This window comes from Phyllostomus discolor, chromosome 2 (assembly GCF_004126475.2).
Source record: "Phyllostomus discolor isolate MPI-MPIP mPhyDis1 chromosome 2, mPhyDis1.pri.v3, whole genome shotgun sequence".
Lineage (NCBI taxonomy): Eukaryota > Metazoa > Chordata > Mammalia > Chiroptera > Phyllostomidae > Phyllostomus > Phyllostomus discolor.
In genome coordinates this window covers 103,974,105-103,994,816 of record NC_040904.2, presented here as the reverse complement: position 1 = coordinate 103,994,816, position 20,712 = coordinate 103,974,105, and the positions used below count along the sequence as shown (strand labels likewise).

The window sequence follows — 20,712 nt, the reverse complement described above, 5'->3', positions numbered from 1 at the left end:
TTCCCATCACCCAGACCCAACAAATACCAAGACCCTGTCACACTGTTCAATTAAAAAAAATTGATCTGTACCTTCTTCCTTCCCGAATCCATTCTGGTGTCTGGCTAGAGAGGAATTCTTTCTTTCTAATTTTCTTTGCTGGACAAGCCCATTTTCTCCAGTTTCAAGAGATGGCCAATGTCCAAGCTTTCTGTTTTATTCAAGAATAATGGAGTCTGGAAAAAGGACTCACAACTGTACAACCTGAAAACCGCAGAACTGAGATGGGCCCCTGACCTATCACCAGCCTTAACGCCCTTCAGGGCACTGTTAACGTGCCCTCGGCCTCCTCCCTTCCTCCCCACTCATGTCCTATGCCCACCTCGGCCTAGCTTTCAGTCCAGAGGCCAGCTCTTCTGTCCATCCTGAGCCACGAGCAGGGCTTCTCAGGACATGGGGGGCAGTGGCAGGCCCAGTCGTTAGACATGGGACAAGAAAAGGAAAATGAGGCAAGGAGATCAGGAGGAAAGGTCTTAAGGAACAGGAAAAATAACAGGTGCTGATGGCCAGCGGGAGGGCGTGGTGGCTGTTCATTGTGGGGCCTCCCGACTGGGCCCCACCCCTGCTGCAAGGGTGGAAACCCAGACCAGGTAAGGGAGCCAGCCCTCCATGTACCACTTCTCCTTTCTGGGAGGTGGTGCCGGAGGGTCCTTCCCTGGAAGGACGTGTCCTCTACACACTTCCTCAGGGGAACCTGCCGATGGGACTTTGTGATTAAGGGGAAGGAGCTGTTCGTGGTAAGGGATGCATTACCGAGTGCGTGTCGGAGCCTGGTAGTGCCTCAGCCTGTTAGAAAGGTTACAGCCTGGACTTCTGCATTGGCCCTAGGACTACCCATCCCTTGCCTTGCTTGGAGAGAAGTTGGCAGAGAACAACATCAACCTCATCTTTGCAGTGACGAAAAACCATTATATGCTCTACAAGGTACGCGTGGAGGGAGGAAGGAAGGGAAGCTGGTGTGCTGATTCTGGGGGCCACGCTGACCCTCGGGTGAATGGGAGACGAGAATGTGGGGTGACGATTGTTAACAGCCCTGCTGTGTGTGGGGATTATAGTCGTCTTGATCTAGTGGAAAATAATAATGTTAAGAAATTCACCTAGCAGTGCATGTACCTTTACAAGGAATTTAAACATATGGTGTCTAATTTAATCTGGAGAAGAACTTTGGAAATACGAATTCCCACTTTTCAGACGATGCAGTGGAAATACATGGGACACGCTATAATGGGGAAGGACAATATAAAATGAAAACGCACATGGACAAAACTTGGGCATGGAGGCAGGCTGTGCCACTAGTCCAGTGTTCCCGAGTTTTCCTGCCTTGCCCACAGAGTGCAGGAGACCAGGGAGCTAGCCTGGGACGGGAATTCCCAGAGAAAACAATAAATGTCTCAAGTGCACAGAGAAGTCCGTATGAATCTGTTCTGTGTAAGAGTCTATTTCTGGGTCATCCCGTGGGCCATTGCCATAAACTCCCTTGCAAACATGCTCTTTCCCACGATCACAGGCAAGCTGCATTGGTCCAGGAGAGCTCGTGTAAGCTAAGCGTAAAGCCCAGCTCGCCTCTGACATCCCTGGGATGAGCGGCTACGGGAGCTCCACCCCCACCTCCAGACAGCCAGCCCTGGTCCCTTCTCCTTTCTGCTCTAAATGCCCACAAAGAGCCTTCATCTAATTATGTTTTTCTCCTGTTCCTGCCGGAGATTACTACTGATAAAATGCCACTGATGTGTTCTTGAGCTCTTGATCTTCTTTCAGTCTGAGTCCATTTGAGAAGATGAAAATGAGGGAAGAGGATTGTTTTTTTCTGTTTTGTGGAATATGACAGGATAAAACATATCCATTTGCAAATAACATTTTTAGAGGGGTCAGTTGTGTGGACTGTGCTGAGCATGCTTCCAGATGCACAGGGCGGAGGAGACCCCTTGGCTGAAGCCAGCCTTAATGAGATGGGGACACTTTGCTCAGGGAGGAGTCCAAGGCAGGCTGACGCTGGTGGGTGCTTCCGGATGTTTCTTTCACTTCGATAAGTGACATACTCAGGCGTTAATACAACTGAAAGGGGAGTGCAAGTACTCCAAGGCTGCCTGCCTGGTTGCAGGACTTCACCCATCTCCCCATCTCCCTTCCCCATTAGGAAAAGAGGCTGCGTGGGAGCCCCTTGGAGAGTCTCCCCTTTCCCCTCCGCTGAGCAGATGGAGGGCATCCTTGACATGACCTTGGGAATACCTATGTGGATGAGGGGAGACATGGCAGGAAATGTGGCAGAACACGTTGACCTTGGAGGGTGGACATTCAGAGAGCTGTCCAGTACATGCGGGAGGGGCGGGGGCTCCAAGAAGGAGCACGGATTATCCTTGGGGAAGAGATCTAGAGCCTCAAGGACAGACATTGCACAGTTACTGCAGCAGCTGCCACCTGTGCCAGTTCTTTTTGCTGTGCCTCGTGGCACCCTGTCCGATTCACGGTGTGAGAGAGCAACAGTCTAGTGTGGGGACGCGGGGGCCTTTTCTGTTCAGAGAGCAGGTTCACTTTGGTGGGATGAAAGGGCAGATGGGCTTATTTCTTACTTCTTTTTCTTCCCCGAAGAATTTTACAGCCCTGATACCTGGAACAACGGTGGAGATTTTACACGGAGACTCCAAAAATATTATTCAACTGATCATCAACGCATACAACGTAAGTCATCAGCTTCTTCCCCACTGAGGCTCTGGGAGCTGGCCCGGACTCAGGGGGGCAGCACACCGTGCTGGCGTGCTTGGCTCTACTTGTGACTGTTGCCTCTTGAGTTTGGTGCCTTTCTCCTTTGCTCAGGTTCAGGATGGAGAAGGCTGTCCTGCTTGACACATCCCTCTCCCCTCACGCTGCCAACTTGCCTCTCTTTATAAGCTGACCCCCGTGAGCTGTGACTGCTCAGTCAGACTCAGGCCTGTGGCCTCTGACCGTGCTTGAGTTCTGACTGCGTGAGACCCAGGTCCCAACGGAGCACCTCGCTTGAGTGGGTACAGATGCCGTCCACTCACCCTGTTGTCTAGGCGATCCTGCCGCTGTGCCCCCTGCAGGAGGATGCGAGAAGCATGCACGCTGATGTCACCTCACCATGGGTGGGATGGTTGGAATTCCCCAGGCTCATGGAGCTTCGCATAGAGCTGCAGACTGAAATGCGGTAGAAAAACTAAGAATCAGCAATAGGTCTTTTGCCTGCACACTTAGGGTGGGATTGCAGTCAGAGGGAGCCTGAGTGGGCCTGTGAAATTCTGTGCTGTTACAGGTCACCACGTGACCTTGGCTCTACTCTGTAGTAAGTGCAGCGTTCGCAGACACGGTTTGGGAGTCGCTTCCACACCCCAGGCTGATGTCTGCGATGCCCAAGCCTCTTTCCTGTTCACTCTTTTACCTCAATTCTTGTATTTTTTATTATTTTTATGGGAGACCATGTGATTTGAAGTCATTATTCTTTAGGGGGATTTTAGACTGAATGGTTTAATTTAATTACTGAAATAACTAAATATTATCAGTCTGAAATAAGAAAGTCATGTAACTGACCTGCACATGTCACCATAATATTTGTAGGGCTTTTTTAATTTTAATTTTGTCTTTTTATTGAATTTATTGGGGTGACACTAGTTAACAAAATTATATAGGTTTCAGCTGCACAATGCTACAACACATCATTTGTACACTGTATTGTGTGTTTGCCACCCCGAGTCAAGTCTCCTTCCTTCACCATATCCCCCTATACCCTCTTCTACCTCCCCCCACCAGTCTATGAGTTTTTCTCTTCCTTTCTCTTTTTTGCTCAATCCCTCCACTCGCCTCCTCGGCCCCCCACTCCCAACAGCTGTCCTCCTACTCTCCGTCTTGTCAGACTCTCCAGTTTGCTTGGTAGTTCATCCCACTTATGAGTGAAATCACATGGCACTCATTTCTCTGACGGCTACCCCAGTTCTCAATACCCTAGAAGTACTGGACTCAGACCTAGCTTTTTTTTTTTTCCAGGGGAATGGCAGGCACATTGTGCTTGTGCTGGGAGGTATGAACGGTCTCTCAGCTGCCCTCTCCCTGCCTAACCCTAGGATGGTTGTAGCCTCCAGTGCCCACCTTGCCCTTCATAGGGCCAGGTCGCTCTCAGATAGAATTCAGAGTGTATCTTTCTGTTAAAACAAAGTTATATGTAGAGCAACTATAGTTCAAGTAGAAGTATTTGTCCTAAACTTGTGCAAAGCAGACTTTGTGGGCTAACCTGGCAATCCAGTTAACCACTGTGGCATCACATGTGTGTGGGAGGAACCACCTTTCCCAGCCATGACAGATTTACAAATGAGTGTTTGGAACTCAGCCTTTTCCAGGTTGACTTTTTCCACCTACTGATGGGGCCCTTTCTGAGTGACAAGATTGCTCAGCTAGAGCAGGAGCTATTGTGGTGCCCTTGGGCCCCTGGAGGAGTGCTGGAACGTGGGGGTGGCCAGCCCTCTCCTGGTCTCCTGGAGCTTTGGTGAGAGTCAGGGAGTGGTGAGGATTTGTGGCTGGGTTTTCCTCCCTCCCCCACCTTCTGTCACAGTTAAGGGTCCTCTTCACAAATTCTTCGATTCCTCCTGGCTCCCGAACTCCCTACTGAGAGAAACCACCAACTTCCTCCTCCTCTCCTACCCCACTCCCCACTCACTAACATCCTCTTTTCTGATCTCTGACCTCTGAATCTTTGTCAGATCCATTGGCTACCCAGAACCCAGAACCAGGAAGATAGAGTTCCCAGTTAGCTTTATACTTAGTGATTTTGAGATTTCCACAATGGCGGAAGCATAACATACCGAGAAGTGTTTGCAAAGAGAGTGTGTGTGCGAGGGGGGTGCCCAGCCTGCCGAGTGCAGCCCTCTTTCTGAGGGCCATGCATCACCGTGAACCTTTGGACGCAAGCTCTGGACACTGAACTGAAGTCAAAGCGAAAGCCAGACCCCCAGCCTGGGTGGTTCTCCCCATCCCCTGGGAGCCCGCGAGTCCAGATTAGGAGGTGGGCTGCTGCCGGACCTGCTCTCGGTGGCAGGGTGATTCTGCTGAGCCAGGGCCCAGGAGGGAGCAATGGCTGAAAAGCAGCCACATCTCAAGCTCTGGGTGGAGTGAGGATATTCTCCTGAGTGTCTGGGGAGGAGCCACCTTCCAGCATTTCCACCTTCAGTTCCTGAGTCCAGACCCCTGTGGGTGGATGACAGACCTAGGCCCTTCCCAAGAGCATTTCCTGTTGAAGGCACAGGCTCTCTGCTCCTTGCGGCTTCAGTGAAGTAGGGCACAATGTCACTCGGTTCCACAAAGCTGGCTGGGTCGTGTTCGCCAGAAATGAAAAAGCATTCTGCTCAGGTAGCATTGTAGGGCTGCGTGGCTCTGCATGCCCACACTTGTGTGTGTGGCTGCTAAAATCTGCAGAGCATGAGGTGGTGGTGGTTCCCGGGGTGGGACTGTCAAATGCTCAGTGGCGTTCTTGCTCTGAAGTACATTGCATTGACTCTGGCAGGATTCATGGTAAATAGATTTGCTTTCTTGAAGGCAACACGCTCTGTCTGGTGGAGGACAGGAGAGGAGTGGGGAGCCCTCTTGCTGCTGAGGAGTCGGGCAGGGCGAGCTGCGCCTGCAGCCTGGGACGAGTCCCCTGAGGACTTGTGGGAACCTAGCACTGTAACTTGACTCGAGTCAAACTGGCTCCGATAAGAGAACACGATAGGAAATGGGACATGTAACTTATGAACACATGAAACCCAACTTTTAAAAAATGGGCAATTCTGGAATACTATCAACAATGACTGTTTAAATGCATTGGAAAAATTTAAAATAGCTTTATTGGGAGGTAATTAACATGTAATAAACTGTACAATTATAAAATGTACAATTTAAGTTCCGACTCATGTACATGCCTGCAAAACTATCACCACCATCAAGGTATTGAACATATCCATCACTCCAAAAAGGTGGGATCTCTGTGTTTGCCTACTTTTGCCCCCTCTTCAGTGGAAATTTAAAGTGATATATTAAATAAAGAAACATGAAATGGCAGGATATTTGGAGCAAAGCCTAATTGGTGGGAGCTGTGTTGGGGGCAAGTTGGTGCTTGGCATTGAGTAGTACCTGTTTCACTGGTCGCCGGCACTTCTGGCAAATGGCAAGGCCCAGGCTGGACTTCAGCCCTTAGCACTTCTCCTGGATTTGAGCCTCGCACTGCCCTCTGGTGTGGTGTGTGTAGTGGATATGGTGTGTGTGGTGTGCATGGTAGGGGTGTCTTGGTGTGTGGTGTGTGTGGCAGGGGTATGTTGTGGGGCTGTGTGTGTGGTGTGAGCTTTGCCTGCACTGGAGGCTCCAGTTGCCTCCGATTGCCCTTCCTCCTGCTCCTCTCCCCTGCCAGGGTACGAGCACAGCTCTAACCGGACTGTTTGCATTTCTCTGTGTCACCTTACCATCTCAGCGGTTTGCGGTGGGTTTCAGATGAGGCAAGCAACACGTGACTAAGTGTGGGTGTTGACTTTTACCTTCCTCTGAGAGTTGCCGACAAACCATCTGTGGGGACCTTATGGAAAGATTTTGGTTGGAACATCTGTAACAGATGAAATAGCTGTGGTATTTAGCTCCGCTGAAGATGGAGTAAAATGGAAAGGGTATGCTTGATTTAATATCTTGCAGAATTGAGGCTGTCATATATGCAACTTTCACAGTGAGAAATCTTCAGCCCTGGGCTTTGATTTATAAATGTATTCTTGTAGTGCCAAATTTCTTCACTGTGGGAGATCACCAAATCCTCCCGAGGGTGTTGAGCCATGTGGAGCCTAGCTGTAGGCTTGGTGTTGGCGGTAGGGTCTCTTCCAGCACTGGGGAGTGAAGGGAGGGCCGGCTGCGTGCACACAGCACCAGCACTATGTCTCACTGTGAAAGGGGAGTGGGACTCGGGAGCAATCACGGTGGCCTCTTTTCAGAGTGGGGAAGAGCAGAGTGAGCTGGGAACCACTAGAATTGCATGTGGACAGTGACATCAGAGGCCGTGGTATATGTTTCTCCTCACTGAGCACATGTTTCTCTTTTTGCTGTTGCCATAAAGTCTGCTCCCACCCACATCACAGCTGCCTGACTTAAAGCAATTGCAGATGTGACCTAGCCTGACTGAGTATTTAATAGCCTCCAAACTTCTGACATTCTTGACATTGCCTTCGTGTCCTAGGATGAGGAGTAAGGAATCCTTCAGAGGCAAAGCTGTAGGAGTTTGTTGACTTTCAGGAGTCACACATGACTCTTCATGCGAAAGAACTGCATGGTCCGTGGCTTTGATCCTCTACTGTGTCTTGTTTTCTGTTCGTTCATTCGTTCACTCATTCATTTACTCATTCACTCAGCAAATGTATACTAATGGCTGTGGCAGGCATCGTGCTAGACCTTGGGAATAAAACAGTGAACAGCACACAGTCCTGCCCTCACAAGCAGAATACAGCCTGCCCGTCCACACTCTTCCAAGTCGGAGCCAGTTTTCAAAGAAAGGAGCACTGGGTGTAGTGATTGCAGAGAGCGCTGTGAGGGGGGGGCGGGGGCGGGGATCAGAAGGCCTGGGCCAGCCCGCCTGCCCGCCTGCCTGCCTGCCTGCCTGCCTCTGGCAGCTGGATGACCCTGGATGAGTTCTTTTTTTTGGCTTCAGCTGATGATGACTTTGGAGGAGGCCTTTTCTTTGGCTTTCCGGCTCCATAACATGAGAGGTTTGAACTAAATAATCTCCATCATTCCTGTGCCTCTAACGTCTTGAGGGTTTCTGATTTTAGAGAGTGTGTAGGGAGCAGGAATAATACAAATTTCGGATCAAAACAAAAGGCTTTGGGGGCCGATGGTCAGAGTAGAACATAGAATTCGGTTTCCATCCACTATGGTTGCTGATTCATAGAATGGGAGTCCCAGTGCCCAGTGCCCTCCCCCTCCCTCCACCAAGTTCTCCATTAGCTCACCCAGGTTCACGAACTTCAGGAGCTTCGTGATCCTGTTTGTGGACCACAAGGCCCATATTTCATGTGACTCTTCTCTACTAACTTTTTACATCACTCCAATCCACTTAGCCTTTTAATGACATGCAGTTTTGCCTCATCCTTCTATTTACTCATGACTATAGATTTTAAAAAATTATTTGCTGTTTCAAAAATAACTTCATTTAAGTTTCTTCTACCGGTCCGGAGCTCCTTTGTGTAGCTGCTGTTAAATTCTCCATCCTTTCATTTAACAGCAGCTTGTGCTCAGTCCTAGAGAGGAATTTAATGTAGCCCTTGGAATTCACAGCTCAGTGGGGAAAACAGACTTGTAAATAGCCCGGCGAGTCCAGCAGGCGCGTGCTCTGGGTGCGGAGTGGCGTGCTGGCAGCCCTTTGCCTGCTGAGGCTGGCACTGACGAGAGGAAGTGGGTTTAAGAGAGAGAGTATTTTTAGAGTTGTAGAAGCACTTCCACGATTTGTTACAAAGGGAGAGACTTTTTTGTAGGAATACTTTTACCAGCTGTTAACTTGTTAGGAAAACTACGTATTTAACTTATACAAGTTTAATACTACACGCTCAGCAAAAAAAGAAAAAAGAAAGAAACCACAGGAGAGCAAGAGGCCATTCCGCCTGCTGTTCTGCTCAGTGCCATGTTCCCCGGAGCGCACCTGGGAGGTCGGACGGCTCCTTGGTCGGTCTGGGGTTCCGTGTGTCCACAGGTCCCTTTGAGTGCATATGCCCTGCCATGCTGAGTGTACTAAGTGTACAAAAAAATTCTGGGGGGTAAGATATGCCCCCTAAATATAAGCCAATTACTTTATTTGCATTTAGCCTCCAAAGTGTATCCTCCTTAAGGATTTTCAATAGCAATTTTTTAAACTGACAAAGAAAATTGTTCAGACTTTTCACAAATGGAATACACCTGAGCATCCAGTGCCTAGGTAATATTAGTTGCATCTACTAGTCCTTATCACATCCTCCTCCATTACTGTCCCTAAGGGTGTCCATTATTTTTGCCTGTTTCGAATTTCACATAAATAGAATCATACAGTACATATGCCTTTTGTATCTGGCTTCTTTCGGGCATTGCTATGTTTATGAGATTCATCTATATTGTGACATGTCATGTTTCATTCATTCTCATTACTGTGTGGTATTTTGTGAACATACCACAGTTTAAAAATAAACCCTGTTCTATTGACAGGCATTTGGGTAGCTCAAGACAGTGTTGCTATAGGCATTCTCGTACATGTCTTCTGGCTAGTACACGTCTCCATTGCACATGGTCCTTGGGTAGACCGACGGGCCTGAGGTTGGCCGAAGCTTTAGCAGATACTGCCGAATGGTTTTCTCGAGGGTTGTACCTGGTGCAGTTCCACCAGCAGAGTATGAGGACCTCAGTTGCTCCACGTCCTTTCTGACACTGATGTTTTCAGTCTTTTATTTTTTTTCTGTTCTTCTGGGAATTTTTGGTTTGATTTTCATTTCATTCACTGTCTTGAGAACATAATCCACTCAAAAGTTGTTATTCTCTGTTAATGCAGTTCAGCCTCACCCAAGTGGATCTCCTCTGATGGGGGTGGGTGTGGGTGTGAAGAACAATAGGGTGTACTCCTGGAGAAAGTGCCTGCTGGACTGATCTTTTGCAAGATGATAAGGAGCTGGCCAGGGAAGAGAGGAGAGAAGAGCCATCAAGCGAAGGGACACTTTTCCATGTGTAAAGGACCAAGGTCTGGACAGCACAGGGCAACATTTGAGGAGCTGCATGTCTGAACCTGAGGGTGGGATGTGAGGTGACTGGCAGATAATAACATCACATGGCAGGTGGACCGTTATCGACATCTCCAAGCTCCTGGAGGGACACCTCAGGCCAGTTACTAGCAAGATGGGCGTGTAGATGTGGAGAGAAGGAAGGGGTGAGGACGGGGCACCGAAACAAGCCCCCTGGCTGGCTCTTGCCTTGGCTTGAGGCGCCCGTGCAAAAGGAAGCCATGTGGGCATCAGAGAACTGCTGTGGAGGGCATCTTGGCTGCAGCCTTTACTAATCTTTTGGGTCTCATCTCTCTCTGTTCAGAGCATTCGGTCCAAGGTGGAGCTGTCAGTCTGGGATCAGCCCGAAGACCTTAACCTCTTCTTCACTGCCACCTGCCAGGATGGTGTGTCCTACCCCAATCAGAGGAAGTGTGAGGGCCTGAAGATTGGGGACACGGTAAGTCCTTGCCCCGTCTCCGTTTATGTGTCACATGTCAGCACTGGCCATCATTCTTTGGCTTCTGAAAACTTTTGTAACTTATTAGAGTCCTTTAGTAGTTCTTATTCTGTCTTCCATCTTGGCAGCCCTGCGGACTTTCCGAAGCCCGCTCTGTGTCGTGCCTTCCAGGTGCCAAATGGACTTGTCAGAAAGCCCCAGACAGACGTCAGTGCATTGCCCCTCAGTCTTCCTGAGGTTGACACTGTGCCTGGCTGTTCACACGATTATTGTCTTCACTGGACAGGCATGGACTTAGGTGGCAGAATATGGGCAGGGGTCTAAGAGACCTGGCCTCATCCCTAGTCTTCTGCAGCTTGCTCTGTGTCTTGGACACTCTGACCCTCACTCTTCCCTTCTGTCAAACAGGAAGAAATCTCTGGGTAGATTGTTTAGTCAGTGTGTCAGGAAAGCTGGAGAATGATGTGTGAATCCCCAGACAAGGACCCATTTAGTTGGAGGACTGGGCCCAGCGGAACAGAGGAGGAAAGAGCTTATGCCGAGAACACACAGCACGCCTGGGTTCAGAGGCTCCTAAGGATTTCTGATGTTATGCCTGAGGCAAATCACGTGAGTTGATAGCAGCACAGTCAGGCCGATTTGCAGCCGAGCGAACACTCTTTCTAAGAGTTTTGATAATGTCAACTGGAAGAAAGCCTTGACCGAGGTCCCACACATCTCTTGTTCGTTTGTGTTTACTAATGGCTCGAGGTGAACTCACGGAGACCCGCTTGTCAAATACGGGAATGTCACAGAGCTGGAGAAAACAGATTATCTTACAAGTAAGGAAACCAAGATTTAAAATACTGTTTAAAATTAAGCTGGGTTGAAATCATCAGGATTAATGTCTTGTATTTCATTGATAATATTAGTAGGATAGAGGGAACTTGGTAGTTGTTTTTAAGAAGAGGATCTGGCAAATTCTAATCCTCAAAGGTTCAATGTGAAAGAAGTGTTGCTTTTTGAAAAAGTGCTGCCAATGAGAGCTGCGTGAACAGAAGTAGTTTGAAACGCCAGAGAACGGTTCCACTCTTCTCTGTGTGGGTCAGCCTGCATCAGAGTTCTACATCCAGTTCTGTTTTCCAGAGGACAGTGACGAGTAAATGATCGTGATGAATTGTCTAGAAACCAGGAAGGTCAAAGGAACGGGCGTCTGTGGATAATAATGGCATAAAATCAGAATTCCCTTTGGATGCGAGAAACTGAAGCCCATTCCTGCCACCTTAAGCGAAGAAGGAAAAATTGTTATAAGAGTGTTGGGTCCCTAATGGGCCCAAGGGGAAAATGCAGTTTGTTTTCAGAAGCACCATAAACTCGAAGTGACTTAGCTCTGTATTCCCCATCTGGTTCCCTGTGAGGGAGACAGTGTTATTCATGTTGACAGATGAGAAACACTGAGGCACAGAGAACTGAATTAATTGCCAAGGCTCCACAGCCAGTAAGCAGCAAAGTGAAAGTCCAAAGCTGGGGCTTTCTGGCTCTGGCACCAGCACCCTTTGCCCAGCCTCTTGGTGCCCATGGTCCTGCTGTCATGCCTGTTTCAAAGGGCTGTCTCAGAGCAGCGGGTGGTGACAGAGACCTAGGCCCCCACTCAGGGAACCCACGCAGGTTATCCAGTGCCTTTGTGTGTTTTCCACACACCCGTGGCTCAGGTGGGGAACAGGGTGCTGTACTCATTGCTGCCGGCTGCCAAGATGTGGGGGCGTGAGGACCTGCCCAGGATCACCGAGGTCACGTCGCTGGTCACTGCCTCCTCATCGTGGAGGGAATAACATGCGTCACCATCCGTGGGGTTACGATGCGCCCGAGACTGCAGCAGGGGCTGCACTGACCTGTGCTTCCTGCAGTGGCCGCGTAAGTTAGACACACGTGGTTACATGTTTTACATGACAGAGACTCAGGCTCTGGGGGGCCGGGAGGGGGGTCGTCAGAAGTCCCCCCGCTGACCTGACGAGACCCAAGCCCCAGGAGACAGATGTGGGAGGCTGACGCCCGAGTCTGCGTCCTTCCCTTCCTCCTCACTCACCTTGGGAGTGAGGCCTCGCGGTGGTCCCTGGGCACGCAAGGGCACAGATTTTGGTTTTTTGATGGGACACCTTAAGATAGGGAGATGTTGTCCAGAGGCAGAAAACAATTTTAAGTGGCATTTTTTCACAAAAGTAAAAGATCTGCTGTTTTGGGGTAATTTGTAGAGCACGTGAAGAAGTAGAGAAAGAAGATAGCTCCTCCCACCCCGATGCCCCTCAACAGCCCAAGCCTCCCTTGAGATGTGGCTTTGTTGAAGCAGCCGTGGCCCAAAACAGGCGTCCGTGCTGGCTCCTTGTCTCCTCAACCTTTCAGGGCTGGCTGGCTGTCCAGGGGCCTGGGCTCAGGGCCCCGGGGGCCCGGGCAAGGGTGGTGGGGTTTTGTTTTCAGTGGGTGGAGACCGGCTGGCACAGGACAGCGGCCACTTGCCCGTTACAGTCCGACAGGATGCTGCTCGCAGGGCTGGGCCACAGGAGGCGAGCTCTGTGCGGGCCCTGGAGGCGGTGGGGGGTAGGGCCAAGTGCAAAATGAAAATACAGGGTTCCTGTTCAACAGGGATTAACAGTCTCGGGAGGACAACAGCAGAGCATCAGAGTAGGCCCAGGGCCATCTGCAGGCGCCCCGCACAGGCACATGTCCCCAGGGCCCGGCCTGGGAGGGAGGTTTGGGGGGCTTCCCCCCACCCCCTTCTTGCTGAAGGAGAGGGTCAGGTCCAGCTGGGACCAGCCTGCTTTTCCTAACCCTGGGCCGGGAAGTCCAACTTTCTATTCCTTCTCACAGGCTGAATTGTCCTTCTCCAGAGAGGTTTCAGTTAGGCTTTGGCGCTTTGGCAAGCAGGCTTGCTACCGAGGATGTGGGCATTCCCCTCTTGATATTTGTGCCAAAGACAGATCCAGTGGAGGAAACAAACGTGCAGATGAGTTAACCCTGTGGAGGCTGACAGGCGTGGTGATAAAAGCTGGGCAAGTTACCCCGGGAGCCCCAAGGAATGAGGGGCCCCGAGTTGCAGAGGGCACTGCTGGAGCTGAGGCTCGGAGCATGAGAAGGAATTTTCCAGACACGGACAGGGAAGGTGGGCAGGTCCCATGAGTGGGCATAGCATGTGCAGAGCCGCAGGTGAGCCTTCAAAGGTGTGAAAGAACATTGTCTTTTTATAATTACAAAGCTGCTGAGGGCCGTGGCTAGGACTAAGGGGTGGGTGGCTGGAGCCGGGGCTGCAGAGGCAGGCCCAGGCCGTGCTCGTAGGACACGCGGGCAGAGCTAAGGTGTCTGGCTGTTATTTGGTAGGCGGGTTCCGTTCTTTAGAGCCACAGGTTGGGAGGGCTTTGGACAAGCCACGGGATGGCAAGGGGAAGGGCCCTGGGGCTCACCTGGAAAAGAGCCTAGTGAAGGCAGACGGGAACAGCTGTCATCTGGTCCCTCAGGGTCTGGCGTGCAGACATGTATGGGACAGCTGGGTTCAAGTGGCAGCTAGGTGGCCTCACCTCCTCATAACAGAAGCTTCCCGCAGGGCTGGGGGTGGGCAGGCCTCTGTCTGTGATCACGTCCAGCCAGAGGTCGTGGTTTTGTGACTCTGTTCTTTGGGCTAAGAGATCTGGTCCAGGAAAGAGCAGGAGAGGTGGCGGGGGCGAGGAACAGGGATGTCCTCAAAGAGAAATGTTACAGAAATAAAACCTTGAGAACCCCAAATCCAAAGGGGTTCTCTTCTCCAGTAACTTCCGATGTTTCCCTAATTTTCCTCCCCTCGTCCCAACACCGACCAGGACTGACTGACTGGCCCGGCCCAGGGAGTCGGTTTTCTCACGGACCAGCTTTGACAAATCAGTATGCAAGTGGCCGGCTGTGCGGCGAGCGCTAACGCCCAGTACAAAGGACCCAGTGAGCCTGTCATGGGCTTCCCATGGTGTCCCGTTCCTGTCCCCTCCTCTGGGGCTTTGTTTCAATGTGCTCCTAGTGGACTTGGCGTCTGCACAGCCCTGGGTTTGGTGGGTTTTGGGTGGGGGCCGGGGGGCCTGTTTGAAAGGGTGGTCAGACCAGCAGCCCTGCTGGGGAGCCAGGAGCATCCCAATGAGGTTTAAATAACACGCTGGGCAGGAGGGAGGGCTGCTCCACCCCGCCTTCCTCTGGCGTCTCGGAGTGGGAGAATGGGAAGTCTCCGGGGTCTGGGGGCCTTCACTACCGGTTGAAGGCCATAGTAATCGGGGAAGAGAAGCCTCTCCAGACACCTGCCAGACTGCCCAGTTTTTCCTGACCCCTTAGGGAAATGGACACTGAAAGGAAGGGTCGCTGGACGGGTTTACTTGCCATTCCTGAAATGCTTTGTACAGCACTCCCATGCCCGTAGAACTTGAGACCCAGGGGCTGAAATAGAGCCCTTCTGTGGTCACTGGTGGCCACCTGCATGCTCGGACTGAGGAAGGCTGCTGGACATGCCTACAAGCCAGGTCCTCCTTGCTCCGCAGCCAGGCAGACAGGACATGCGCTGTTCTAAATCCTGGGTGATCGGCTGCCAGCACTGATTCAGGGGCTCCCAGCCTCTGCATTTACTCCCAGCAACCACAGACACATCAGCAAGACTCAGGAGATCTCATTCTCTCTGTTGTCACTGTGTCCCGTGACACAGCCCAGATTCCCCTGGGGGACGGTTCTGTTCCGAGACAGACACTTCCCACAGCTTTTCAATAATTAAATGTCTCTGGTCTCTAACCAGGTTATGCCTTTGTAGTTTGTTTCACTTCTGCCCCACAGATGCCTTTGGGGGCAAGGGTTTTTCAGCTAACAAGTGCAGCAAAGTGGTAACCCTGGGAAGTAGGCCACGGACCAAGTCCCAGCTCCTCTCTGAGCTTCAGAGGACAGGGATGTTCTCTGCATTCTCGATGTCCAGGTGGGGGGCTCTGGTCAGGTCAGGCACAGTCTCTCCTCCCGCTCATCTGCAGGCTTAGGTCGTCCTGAGCCAAGACAGGAAGATGCGGAGGAGCCTCTGGCCCTTGGGGGTCACCATCTAGCCCCCACGGTGAGCTGAGCCACCTCTTCCTCTGTACCCAGATATGGACACTGGGTGTCTGCCTCATTCCCTACTTCCAGGAGGTAGTCTGCCAAAGAGAGCACAAGCCAGCCCTCACCAGCTGTGAGACCAGCACCAAGCCCGCCGCCCCCATGTTCTCTCTGGTAGATGAGGTGCCTCCCTTCAGGGCATGTAAATGATGTGTTCGGGGGAATGCTTGAATAGGACACAGTGGGTGCTTGGTACCTGGTAACCGGTAGTGCATGCTGTCACAGATTTCCGTGCCTCATCTGTTTCCTTACCTCAAGATCCCACCTATACCTCAGGGCCTTAGAGCCTAGTCTTGAACTTGCTTTGTCAATCTCTCTTTTTATCTCCTCTCACCCCACCCCCGACATAGACGTGAGGTAGGGGAGGGCTAGTCCCAACTGTCTGTGGATGGCTTGGGTTTCCCAGTGTCCTCGGACCCTGGCTCCTGGTTATGGTCCTCAGCCCCTGTCCAAGCATCTCCCGTGACACCCTTCAGCTCACCCTGACTGTTGGGTATTTGCTGTTGAACACCCTGAAGCTGTGGCTTGGTGCCAAGCAGGTCTCTCTCTAGGACCTGGAGAGCTGGGTCTGTCCCCCTCCTCCGTCTGTCACACCCCACCCCCACCCTGGGGTGTCCGTAGATGTCACAGAATCTGAAGGGAGGCTTTTTAGAATTAGTAAAGATCCCAAAGCGATAAGGATCTGTAGAATGTTTAGAAAAAAAATTTTTCATTGCTCCAAGAGTTCACATCATTACCCAAACAGTATCCTATAAAGCAGGTTCTTGGTGACTTTTAAACTCAACTTTATTCCAGCCCAAATAATAGAGTAAGAATAACAACAGCTAAATGTGATTCCTAACCCATTTTGAGCTCTAGAATGATCTGAGGAGACTTGAAACATAAAGACATCTGGGCCAGACATGGTGAGTCAGTTTCTGGAGTGTGCCCGGGCCTCCATTTGTGTAGGCACCACCACCGTCCTGGGGAGGAGCACGCCAGCTCCCTGTGCGTGGACTTCACAGGGCTCTGTTCCGAGGGCGGTGCTGGCTGATTCTGACCACACATGGCTCCTTTCTCAGTGAGAGACACAGAGGAAGGTGAGGAGGTCGTGCTCTGTTTCCTGGGAGAATCATACTGAGCAGTGGCCTGCTTTCCTCACACCTCAGCCGAGTGGGCACCTTTCCCGCCATCTGCCTGCTTGGTCTACCTTGCTGCCTGTTTCCAAGGCAACCCGCAAGGAGCTCAGGAGTTAGCAATGTTTCTTTACATGCTTTTTTTAAAAAGAAAAGTCTGTCCATGTGTGTGGCACATTTGATCAGTGATGACTGTTAATGACCTCAGGGCCATAGGCTGATTATGAAAGATGCAGCTGTGAGGACTGTTTGGGTCCCTTTAGGTATGCCTGTGAGGTACACTGGGAGGCATCCAGGTGTCCTATTGTCCCTTCTTCAGCAGGGAGGAAGCCTTTCTACAGTGTTATCTGTGGGCTCCGGTGCCTGTGAGCTCAGGGAGCGTCTCCCACAGCGCCTGGCACAGAGGAAGTGCCCAGGGAATATTTGTTGATCAAATGACTTTCAAAGTGAGACAGGAGGCAATAGGAGAGAGGTGAAGAGAAAGGGGAGAAAAAGAACTATATATATTTTTACTTCCGGCCACGATGGAGGCATAGGTAGACGCATTGTGCCTCCTCGTACAACCAAGATAAGGACAACAGCAATTTAGAAACAGAATAACAACCAGATCTGACAGAAAATTGAACTGTATGGAAGTCGGACAACCAAGGAGTTAAAATAGACATGTTTATCCAAACTGGTAGGAGGGGTGGAGTTGGGCAGCGGGGTGGAGAAGGGTCGAGGCACAAAGAGCAGTGGGACCAGGTGTGTAAAACATCCTGGGCGCACAAGACTGCAATGGGTGGACCCTGGGCGTAGGGTGGCAACCGGCAGACCCAGCAAGGCGGCGATTGTGAAGTGAGGCACTGTGCACAACCCAGGGGTCCAGCGCTGGGAAATAGAGCCTTAGGGCACTGAATGAAAACACCTGTGGGGGTTGAGGTGCAGGGAGAGACTCCCAGCCTCACAGGAGAGTTCGTTGGAGAGACCCACGGGGTCCTAGAACATGTACAAGCCCATCCACACAGGAATTAGCACCAGAAAGGTCCAGTTTGCTTGGGGGAAGCGGCAGAAGGGACTGAAGTCTGACAGAGAGCAGAGAAAGCACCATTGTTCCCTCTAGGACCCCACCCCCACATACACTGTCACAACCCAGCAACTGGGTTGCTCCACTGGGTTACCTAAGGCTCTGCCCCTCAAACGTAACAGGCACAACAAGACAAAAAAAAATGGCCCAAACGGAAGAACAGATCAAAGCTCCAAGCAAATACAACTAAGCAACCAAGGGTTAGCCAACCTATCAGATGCACAGTTCAAAGCATTGGTGATCATGATGCTTACAGAATTGGTTGAATTTGGTCGCAAATTAGATGAAAAAATGAAGGCTATGCTAAGTGACATGAAGGAACGTGTACAGGGAACCAATAGTGATGGGAAGAAAACTGGGACTCAAATCAATGGAGTGGACCAGAAGGAAGAAAGAAATAACCAAATAGAAAAGAATGACGAAACAAGAACTCAAAAAATGAGGAGAGGCTTAGGAACCTCCAGGACATCTTTAAATGTTCCAACATCCAAATTATAGGGGTACCAGAAGGGGAAGAGGAAGAGCAATAAGTGAAAAAGTTATTTGAACAAATAATAAAGGAGAACTTCCCCAATCTGGCAAAGGAAATAGACTTCTAGGAAGTCCAGGAAGCTCAGAGAGTCCCAAAGAAGTTGGACCCAAGAAGGAACACACCAAGGCACATCATAACTACATTAGCCAAGGTAAAAATGAGGGGGAGAATACTAGAAGCAGCAAGAGATAAGGGGACAGTAACCTTCAAAGGAGTTCCCATCAGACTCTCAGCTGATTTCTCAAAAGAGACCTTGCAGACAAGAAGGGGCTGGAAAGAAGTATTCCAAGTCATTAAAAGCAAGGACCTACATCCCAGATTGCTCTATCCAGCAAAGCTTTCATTTAGAATGGAAGGGCAGATAAAGTGTTTCTCAGGTAAGTTCAAGTTAAAGGAGTTCATCATCACCAAACCCTTATTTTATGAAATGTTAAAGGGACTTATCTAAGAAAAATAAGTTAAAAAATATGAACAGTAAAATGACAGAAAACTCACAGTTATTAACAACCAAACCTAAAACAAAAACAAAAACAAACTAATCAAACAACTAGAACAGGAACAGAACCACAGAAATGGAGATCACATGGAGGGTTAGCAACAGGGGAGTGGGAGGAGGAGAGAGGGGGAAAAGGTACAGGGAATAAGTAGCATAGATGGCAGGTAGAAAATAGACAGAAGGAGGGCAAGAATAGTATGGGAAATGTAGAAGCTAAAGAATTTATGACCCATGGACATGAACTAAAGGGGGGGAACGTGGATGGGAGGGGGTGTGCAGGGTGGAGGGGACTGAAGGGGGGAAATGGGACAACTGTAATAGCATAATCAATAAACTATATTTAAAAAAACCTACTTTTTTTTTTTGAGTCTTTCTACCTTTCTGTAGAAGCCCATTTCCTCAAGGCTGTGAAGGTAGAAAGAGGTAATGAGCACTCAGGAACCAAGCACAGTGCACGTCAGATGTTGACATGCCTAAATAAGCTCTTCCTCAGTAAAATGAGGGTGCTTGCTGACCAGGGGCCTCTTCCTTCCGGGGCCCTGTATGTGTGGACAGGGCAGGTTTTGCCGCAGCTCTCCACCAAGGACCTTGAGGACTTGTGCTTGGGCCAGACCCCTGGTTGACTGGAAGGCCAGTACGGACACCCTGACTCCCTGTGCCCACAAAGTCCCTTCTCCTCTTTCTGCCCAGGCGTCCTTTGAGGTGTCGGTGGAGGCCCGGAGCTGTCCAGGCAAACACACGGAGCAGATGTTCACCCTGCGGCCCGTGGGCTTCCGGGACAGCCTGGAGGTGAGGGTGACCTACAACTGCAAGTGTGGCTGCAGCGCGGGGCTGGAGCAGGATAGCCCCAGATGCAGCGGGAACGGGACTTACGTGTGCGGTCTGTGTGAGTGCAACCCCAGCTACCTGGGCACCAGGTGTGAGTGCCAGGAAGGGGAGAACCAGAGCGGGTACCAGAACCTGTGCCGGGAAGCGGAGGGCAAGCCCCTGTGCAGCGGGCGCGGGGAGTGCAGCTGCAGCCAGTGCTCCTGCTTCGAGAGCGAGTTTGGGAAGATCTACGGGCCTTTCTGCGAGTGCGACAACTTCTCCTGCGCCAGGAACAAAGGAGTCCTCTGCTCAGGTAAGAACCCTGTGCACATGCTCAGACTCTGAGCCAGGCCCAGGTGCTGTGAGGGCATCCCCCCTAGCATACCTTTCACTCACCACCACCGTCCTCCTGGGAGGAGAGGAAGGCAGGCCAGGCCTAGGGGTGGGGACCCATGTGTCAAATACAGAAGCAGGAGAAGGAGCCGCCATAAGACGTGGACCATCAGAGTTGGAGGAGTCAGTCATGGGTCACCCAGGACTTGCCTGCACAGCAGTCCTGACAGGTTTCCAGCTCTTCTTGGTTACCTCCTAGGACAGGGAGCTCACTGGGGCTGGTAGTGTCTATTTCCTTGTTAGGTGTCACATTCATCTCCTATTGCTGCCCTAACAAGTTACCGAAAACCTGGTGGATTAAGACAGTGAAATGTATCCTGTTATAGTTCTGGAAGTCAGAAGTCTGAAACAGATGCTATTTGGCTAAAATCCAGCTGCTGTCAGGGCTGCATCCCTTCTAAAAGCCCTAGGGGAGAACCCAGTTCCCGCCTTTGCTGGTTGCTAGAAGCCATCAGCATTCCTTGGCTTGTAGTGCTTGCCTCCGTTTTCAGAGCACTCAGTGCAGCATCCTCAGATCTTGTTCTGACTCTGAGAAAGAGTCTCTGCTTTCTTGTCGCATCTTACTCCAATACTCATGCCTCACTGTTATAAGGATCCTTGCAATTTTGTTAGACCCACAAGGATAAGCCCTTGACTTAATCACACCTGCAAAGTTGCTTTTACCTTGTGACGCACCACAGGCACAGCTCTGGGCACTAGGCCGTGGGCATCTTCAGGGGCCATATTCTGCCTGCCACAGACTTGGCTTGAAAGTTCCTTCTTACATTGAACAAAAAATTGTTTCTCAGTCACCTTCAGCCAATAATTTGTCTTCTAGCCCTCCTCTTCCACATGGCAGCCTGCCAGGCATCTGTTCTTATCCAGGCCCGTCCAGAAGGAAGTCCCTTCCTTCTTTGAGGGCTGTGTCATTTTGTGCAGTGTGCCCTCAGAAGTGAGCACGGTATTTGTCCTT

General features: G+C 50.7%; 1 protein-coding gene across 1 annotated transcript in view; it reads left to right on the top strand.

The window, feature by feature from the left end:
• Positions 1–20,712, top strand: part of ITGB5 (integrin subunit beta 5) — a 114,041-nt gene that overhangs the window by 60,381 nt on the left and 32,948 nt on the right. Inside the window, exons 7-10 of the mRNA XM_028504562.2 lie at positions 868–963; positions 2,629–2,718; positions 10,099–10,233; positions 19,251–19,680. Coding sequence (XP_028360363.1) covers positions 868–963; positions 2,629–2,718; positions 10,099–10,233; positions 19,251–19,680 — 751 coding nt within the window. The remainder of the gene's footprint in view (positions 1–867; positions 964–2,628; positions 2,719–10,098; positions 10,234–19,250; positions 19,681–20,712) is intronic.